This window comes from Lolium rigidum, chromosome 6 (genome assembly GCF_022539505.1).
Source record: "Lolium rigidum isolate FL_2022 chromosome 6, APGP_CSIRO_Lrig_0.1, whole genome shotgun sequence".
In the NCBI taxonomy this organism is placed as follows: Eukaryota; Viridiplantae; Streptophyta; class Magnoliopsida; order Poales; family Poaceae; genus Lolium; species Lolium rigidum.
In genome coordinates this window covers 303252251-303261160 of record NC_061513.1, presented here as the reverse complement: position 1 = coordinate 303261160, position 8910 = coordinate 303252251, and the positions used below count along the sequence as shown (strand labels likewise).

Below are 8910 nucleotides of genomic sequence, written 5' to 3'. Positions count from 1 at the left end.
TAAACTAGAGTCATGCACAACATGTCACGTAGATGGACACGTAAAGTATTTATATATATCAGCCAACTATAAGGGCATGTACTATGCTAGGGAAGGCAACCTTCCCTTGTTCCTTCCACATCAGCACGGGAAGGCAAAACAAACATCTCATACGACTAGTTATAGTGGGAAGTAACATAGAATAGTAACATGCATATGTTACTACTCTATGTTACTATCTCCATAGTGGGTAGTAACACATGTGTGGTGTCATGCAAAGCCATATTAATTAGGTTGTAGACTCATCTAGTCTTGGAAAATGTGATGTTATAGTAACATAGCTAGTTACCACAATGCTCTCTTTCCTCAATTAATAACATGCCATGTCATCAAAATGCTTAGTTGGCATTGCATGTAGTTTTATGTTACTACCTAAGTTACTCCCACTATGAGTAGTCTACAACGCTTTGTTGCTAAGAGTTATCCCTAACACTTTAAGTGCTTGCAAAAAATCAGGGATCAACAATAAATACTATAGGTGCAGACTATGGTGTGTTTACGTGTAAGTGCAAATCCTAGGTTTGTCCACCAAATACAAACGGATCAAGAGGTTGAACATAATAATAAAATAACTCTACATAGTTGAAATACTCCCTCCGTTCCAAAAAAACGGTTGCTCAACTTTTTTATGTATTGATGTATCTGTAACTAATGTCTATATACCTCCCTTTCTATACAAAGTTAGCAGCTTTTTTAGAGACAGAGGAAGGCTACGTGAAATAAAAAAAGCGATTGATCAACAGGTCATGGTACACGTAAGAATTGCGTAGTATATAAAAGGTATACATAATAATTGTGTAGTAAAACTAACTCAAAGTAATGAAAATGAAATATATTTTTTTTGCCAAAACAATCCCAGATATTCTCGACTAAATCGAACTTGAGCTGAGTATGTGTCTCCCAGTCCCAAATGGTGCCACTTCCTCGCAGGACATCTTGAAGACAGAGTGAGCACCCTGCACTACTTTGGGTGGTAGAACAGATGATATCTCTGGATTTCTATTCAGGTCCAATGGGGTGTTTAACGGTTTCCGTTCATCCTCAACCATCTACATTGCAGAATGAAACCTTTGTTAATCATTGACATATGCACATAGCCGGCCATATGGAGTAAGAATTGCAAGAAATTTAGAAACTCACCAATCTTTCATCCTCCTTTGTTGTCCATGTCATTCGATTTTTATTGCTAGGTTCACCATCATCACCATCTTCAAGATTAATACTCCCAGAATGTCTTTTTGGTAGCAGATGGCTGTGTTGCTGGTAATGGAATGGTCTGTGAACAGCTACCAACAAAATTGTAGTTGTGTGGCATGTCTGGGCAGCTAGGAATTTGATGCGGAAAAGGGAAAGTAGCAGGATTTTGTAAGAAGTTTACATAACCTCCTGGTGGGTGAACATCATTTACCCTGCACGAGGATAAACATTCAAGTGTTAAAATAACAAGAAAGAGAAATGAGAAAAAACAATCAAATTTTGTAGCGATAAACAATTTAGTGCCATTTTAGATCATTGACAAGAACAACAAACTAATAACGTATGGAAAGGTGAACAATCTTCTCTTTCAAAATTTGACAAGGCATGGTTCAGTATGAGTAACTGTCCAATGGGCTGCTTTATTTTACAGGATCAACAATTCTTGGAGCAGATCAGCAATAACTGTAGAAAAGGCTTCAAAAATAGTAGAGAAACTAGAGGTCTGAAACAAATACAATTATGCCGGAGCTACCTGTACAAAAACTAAGAGAAATAGATTCTTCCTATCATTTTTCTTATTGCCGACCAAACCCACGCCATCTACGTCTACATTCAGTTAACCAAATTAACATGGCTGTGCATATTCATTCAGTTAACCGAATTAGCACGGCCTTGCATCACCAAATGAACAAGGTGGATCAAGATGAAGAGAGGCTTACCAATCTGTTGGAGAAGAAAGGTTGGGGCTACTAGAGGCAGCCCCGTCCTACCAAGCGTCAGATCTGGCAGAGCCCCATGGTGGGAGAGCATACTGGGCACTGGGGGTGGAGGAGCATGTCCTCGCATGCCCAGCGACGGGGACACTTCATTCTGCGCCGGCCGACGAGAAATTTGGCGCTGATGCTAGCGGCGACGGTAGGGTTTGCTTCCTCGTTTCTGGATTGGACGCGAATATATGGCATCCAGAGAGAGGGTTCAGCGCGGGGAGAAAGAATAATTTGGCGAGGGGAAAAAGATTAGCGCTCGGAGCACGGGATCTGTAAAATCCGTCGATAAGGGAGAGCAAGTCCTACAACGTGGATCTCTCCCTTCTCGTTTTTGACAAGGGATGATCCCTTACGGAAGGGAAGGCTCACACCTTTCTTGGCTCTCTCTCCTCACCACGTCAGCAGACATCCTACGTGTCCCTGTTAAGGGAAGGCTGACATCAAAGCGTTGTACATGCCCTAAGGATGATTGCTCATCGTCACGTGAGAAAATGAGCCGTCTCAACAACTAGCATAGGACACGATATACCTAAAAAAAAAGAGAAGATATGGAAGACTAGATTAGAGATTTATTGTTATGATTTAATGAAAAATATTACTCGCGTAATCTGACATGATATTTTTACAAATATCCTACGCTAGAAAGAGACTACCATGTATGCTAGCTATCCCAGTAGGAAAATCAGGTAGAGGATATGTTCTCCCGTACGCACCTAGGGTTTCCCCGCCGCCGCCGCGCGTCTTCGTCTCCGCCGCCGCAACGATGCCGTCCCACAAGACCTTCCGCATCAAGCAGAAGCTGGCGAAGAAGCAGCGCCAGAACCGCCCCATCCCCTACTGGATCCGCATGAGGACCGACAACACCATCAGGTACAACGCGAAGCGCAGGCACTGGCGCCGCACCAAGCTCGGGTTCTAAGCAGGGGATATCCCGGCCGGTTAGAAAGTGATTTCAGGATGTTTGAACTAAGATTTTGGTGGTGTACTGAGGATACCATGATGTGCTAAGTAAACAACCCTCTATATGTTTATGTTCAACTGCCAAAAAAAAAAGATATGTTCTCCCGTAATCAAGCACTCGGACCATAGGAGTAGTTAGGATCTGCTAGAATAGAAAAATAATGTTTGGTAATGATTTGTTTCCATACGGCACAACCGCTCAAGGTGCAGCTTGCATGTACGTTCCTCCGTTCAACATAATATAAGGAAGAAACAATAAACAACTGATACGTTTCCTTACGATGTGTTCCATCTAACATAAGGAAAAAAAAATCAAAGAACATCGATCATATTGTAGGTGCGCGCACGTCCGTGCAGGAAAAAGAAAACATGGCAATGTTTTTTTCTTGAGACGAAAACAAGGCGCTAGACCATGTAATGTATATGCAAGTTATTTTTGCTGGTATTTCCGAAATTTCGCAGGAAATCGGTTTTACGGGCATAATCGATATTTTTCTACCGGACTAAATTTGCTGATATTAATATTATTTGGCCAAATTTAACTATGTTTTAGATAGTTTGAAAGAATTTATGAATTTTTTTAAGTATCTCGGGCGGAATACCTGCCCAGATTTCCATATTGTGAAGAATGAAAAATAACGGTACCTAGCGATTTTTTACCCTTCCAAGAAAAAAAGAAATTTGATTGTCCATTGACTCTTTTTCAGCCGGAGAAAAGCTGCTGCGAATTGAAAATATGTTATTCATAATACATGGTATGATACATGTCTATCTACATATACATCTACCGGATTGGATCTCACATCAATATTTTTCTCAGCGGTATCAGTATTAACATAATTTTCTCAAATATAAATAATTTTAGGTAATTTCGAAGGATTTATGAATTTGTTTTGAATATCTCGGGAAAAATATCGGCATGTAATTCAGTTTCCTATGGTATTTTTAGGCAACCAAGAAAAAAACTTGACTATAAATAGAATTTTTTTCCTCCCAAGGAATGCTACGCAAATTCCAAATATATTATTCAGCGACAGGGTTCAAATCCATGCCAATCTACATGTACATCTACCAGATTGGATCTCCCATTAAATGGATGGAACTTAGGTAAAATACACACTATTACAATCTCGTCGTACAATAAAAACTTCATACACAAACCTAGCTAGATCATGGTTTTATAATTTCATTTGTATCACATATAAATAGATACAAATGTTTATAAAACATTAATTCTGTTCTAAGATGCAAACTTTACTCAGGGATAGGGAAACCCCGACATATTCACATTGAAATGAAAATAAACAATTGCAATCTATTATAGAAAATATCGGTGGATTACAGCACAAACTACAATCCTGAATTTCTCACATCGGTCTAACTATTTTTGCGGACTATGAAATTATATTATTTTCTTCAATGGAAAGTGCCACTTTCAAAAAATTAAAGAGGATGCCCTCGCATTTGCGAGGGCCACACTGCTAGTTATATTAGAAGAGAGAAATGCATAAAGACTGGAGGAGGTGTTTTGACTTATAGGAGCATTTGCACCTATTATGTAAAACAATTAAAAATAACTTTTAAAATGTTAAAAAAATTGGATATAAAATTTATGGTGTACATTGTGACATTTTATGTTCGTGCACAAGTTTTCGTGAAAAAAATTATTTTATGTGGCATGTATAAAAAAGAAAAAAAAATCTTGTACGTAGTTGTGTTGTAGCATCAAAATTTGTCTTTTTTTACAAGAGACAGAGAAGAAAAAATAATTTGAAAACTTGTGTACGCCATATAAAATGTCTAGATGTACATGTAAAATTTTATTTCGAAACTTTTTGACACTTCACAATGTATTTTCACATAACGGGTTCATATATATACTACACTACGGTGAGCCGAAGTGGATTTTCTATAGAGACTGAGGTTTTACGAAGGAGAAAATGAAAATAAAAAATGACCCGAAACAAACGAGATAGGGATCCTGCCCCATTCAGAGTCGCCCAAGAGAAACAAGGCCAACCCCAAGACCTCCTCGACTGCGGCAACAAAAATGGTGAAGGGTGCGCGCCAGAGCAGTAGATCGTGGTAGGTATAGGCCTTTCAGCTATTTTTCAGTAGTTTGGAGTAGGGCACTAGATTTCTCAGGCCAAATCTAGTGCATCATGTGCTCGTGGCAACTCATTGTCGTGCTCCGGTGGACATCGACGACGTCGAGCTTTTCCACCCTAGGGATCTCCGCAAATAAGGCCTTGGTTCGCGTATGTTTTTCTCATTTCCTTGATGTTCTCCGGTTGAGTCTTGTCCCTCTAGCCCCCAGTGAAGGCGAGGGGAGGAGGAAGGTTGGTAGGAGCTCTGCTAGTTTTGGAGAATGGTGGGGTTTCTCCATTATGTTGCATCGACGCGGCGTTAGATCCTCGCTGTAGTGCGGCCTCTTCTCGCTCCGGAGGTTGGATTCGGCACTGCAGGCTTCTACAGTGGGGCCCCTTATGCATAAGCGTGTCGGGCGGTAGTTCTTCTATTTTGACGCTCTACTGCTCCTCGCGACCGCCCATGGTGGCGAGGGAGAGGGCAGTGAGTGTGGTGGTCGATCTGAAGCTCTTCTAGGCGTCGGCGTGTGGGTGGTGCTAGGTGCGCTGGAAGCTACTTTTTCCGGAGTTCCTTAGCGGCAGCTAATGCCCACAAGTATAGGGGATCGCCGAAATCTTCGATGGGAAGTGTTACCCAAATTTATAGTTGCACTCAAGAGAAACACAAGAATACCAATAAGAGTTTAGAAATTGAGACGTCTCTCAGCCACACATGTATATCAATAAACTCACAAATCAAGTGGTGATTTTATAGTACTTGATTCAAAGCAGTAAAGACGAGTAGTAAATAGCAGCAGCAAATTTCCAGTTTTCACCGGAAATAGTATTATGTAACTTTCAGTGGCCAAAAGCGTAGGCGTGAGGTAGTAGTGGGGTGTTGTATGAATGATATTGATCATATAATTAATCCAACTAACTTAGAATCCATCTCTAATTTAGTTGTGTGTGGGTGTGTGCTCCAAATATAGCTATGCATACTAACAAAGAGAATTTGCATAACTTTTTTTATCCTGCTTACCCATTTTACCGGGGCCAACTTAGAACTATAAGAAACTAAGGTCTATCCTTTCTAATAGCCCGGAACGAACACACAATATCCTCGAACTATCACCTATTCTCCCTTTTTTTTCCTATCTGTCACCTTAGGATTCGAAAGTTCAACATAATAATAAGTAATACATTTTGCAAATAGAGACCAACCTCATATATATGATAAAACAATATAGGTTCAGTACTGAAATCATGTCACTCGGGCCTTAGTAACAAGCATTGAACATAGCAAAAATGTACCAACATTTATACATGAATATCCTCGAGATAAACACCTCAAATCTTGATACATATGGATGATTACATGATCAATATCATCCAAACCCCTCCACCTCTTAGGCTTACAGAGAACTACTCACTCATGGTGATGGAGAGTGAGCTCATGGTTGTTGGTACGGTGATGAGGTTGGTGGCGGTGATGATGAAGAAGCCCTCAAAATCCCACTCTCCGGGTTGGATAGCAGGATCAATCTGACCCCTGAAACGAAGATCTTCTTCCTCTATGTTCGCGAAACTCTCTATACTTCTGGCAGGGTTGGTTTTTAGGGTATACAAGGTATCACACGAAGAGGGGAGGCGATACGATGGTCGAGGGCCAAACGGGCCATGGTGGCGAGGTGCGCCACCTGTTCTCTTTTAGGCCATGTGGTCCCTCTCGTCTGGTCCAAAGCTCCAGGTCAATTCTTTTAGCGACAAACTTTCCTGGTATTTTTCTCTGATTGAATTTCCTACGAAAACAGATAGAAAGAATACTTTTGCTAAAAACAACATCAGATTCAATAGTTTTATCCAAATATGCATGGTGATATTCCGGAGCAAATCTTTGAGCAAAGTGCGCTTGAAAAATTAGATACATTTGAGATGTATTAGCAACTCCATTGGTTTGCTTCTATCTATGGTGGATGGAGCCACTCCAAGCTCGGGTGCGGAGGCGGCCCGAATTTCTTCTTCCTCTAGGTCAATGTGCCGATGCAGAGGATCTTCATCGACCTTGGAAAGGGACCTGCCGCGTGATTCGCCCCAAGTGGCATGCTCCCCGGTGGCGGCGCAGGCTCCCTTGCCTCGAGGTCTTGCACCGGTCACGGTGGAGAAGACCAAGGCCCTGCTTGCATTTCTGCTATTTCTCGCAAGGTATTTCCTGTAAAAGTGTTATCCTTATCCTTATATTCCATATTCCTTAGGGATTGCGATGTAAACTTGTACCCATTGCTTTGTTAATGAAGCTTCCAGGCCCTCGAGCCTTTCCCGTTCAAAAAAGAAAACAACATAGAAAATTACTAAGATCCAAGGAGTAAGAGGCGACCCTTGCTGGCTAACGACCAATGTTTAGCATCATCTTTGATCTAATCAAGAAGTGCACATTAATTGGCTTGCATTTGTTCTCGAACACCCTTGCATTTCCTTCCTGCCAAATCTGAATCCACCATTCACGAAGAGTGAGGTCCATGACCGGTGTGATTTGGTTCAAGTTTGGGCAACTTAAAATGTTGGTACAAATGATATTAACCATGGTGCAGCCTATAAAAACATGATGATGGCTCCATGGTGAAAGTAAGAAGAAGAGAATATCATGAAGGCCGGATGGGAGAACTAGCTAAGAGAGATTTAAGTCTTCTTGATGTTGAGGAACTTGTTTGGTGTTTCGGACTTCACAACGATGGTACGATAGTGGGGGCGATAACTGATAACGCATGAAGCACACGTCCGTTGGGAACCCCAAGAGGAAGGCCGGTGTGATGCGTATAGCAGCAAGTTTCCCTCAGTACGAAACCAAGGTTTATCGAACCAGTAGGAGATGAAGGCCACGTGAAGGTTGTTGGTGAAGGAGTGTAGTGCGGCGGAACACTAGGGATTCCGGCGCCAACGTGGAACCTGCACAACACAATCAAAATACTTTGCCCCAACTTAACAGTGAGGTTGTCAATCTCACCGGCTTGCTGTAAACAAAGGATTAAACGTATGGTGTGGAGAATGATGTTTTCTTGTGAAGAACAACAGAGAATAGAGATTGCAGTTGATTGTATTTCAGATGTAAAAGAATGGACCGGGGTCCACAGTTCACTAGTGGTGTCTCTCCAATAAGAAATAGCATGTTGGGTGAACAAATTACAGTTGGACAATTGACAAATAGAGAGGGCATAACAATGCACATACATATCATGATGACTACTATGAGATTTACTTAGGGCATTACGACAAAGTACATAGACCGCTATCCAACATGCATCTATGCCTAAAAAGTCCACCTTCGGGTTAGCATTCGCACCCCTTCCAGTATTAAGTTGCAAACAACAGACAATTGCATTAAGTATGGTGCGTAATGTAATCAACACAAATATCCTTAGACAAAGCATTGATGTTTTATCCCTAGTGGCAACAAGCACATCCATAACCTTAGAACTTTCGTCACATCGTCCCAGATTCAATGGAGGCATGAATCCACTATCGAGCATAAATACTCCCTCTTGGAGTTACAAGTATCAACTTGGCCAGAGCCTCTACTAGCAACGGAGAGCATGCAAGATCATAAACAACACATATATGATAGATCAATAATCAACTTAACATAGTATTCCATATTCATCGGATCCCAACAAACACAACATGTAGCATTACAAATAGACGATCTTGATCATGATAGGCAGCTCACAAGATCTAAACATGATAGCACAAGAGGAAAAGACAACCATCTAGCTACTGCTATGGACCCATAGTCCAAGGATGAACTACTCACGCATCAATCCGGAGGCGGGCACGATGATGTAGAGCCCTCCGGTGATGATTCCCCTCTCCGGCAGGGTGCCGGAGGC

The 8910-nt window shown here is 41.4% G+C and overlaps 1 protein-coding gene across 1 annotated transcript; it reads left to right on the top strand.

Moving 5' to 3' along the window:
- Positions 1-2724: 2724 nt before the first annotated feature.
- Positions 2725-2936, top strand: LOC124667588 (60S ribosomal protein L39). Its single transcript, XM_047204845.1, has one exon. The coding sequence runs from the start codon at positions 2767-2769 to the stop codon at positions 2920-2922; it is 156 nt and encodes a 51-aa protein (XP_047060801.1). The 5' UTR covers positions 2725-2766; the 3' UTR covers positions 2923-2936.
- Positions 2937-8910: the final 5974 nt, after the last annotated feature.

Bases quoted from the DNA above. Each gene is read 5' to 3' on its own strand.
- LOC124667588 (XM_047204845.1), top strand. From the start codon at position 2,767: ATGCCGTCCCACAAGACCTTCCGCATCAAGCAGAAGCTGGCGAAGAAG.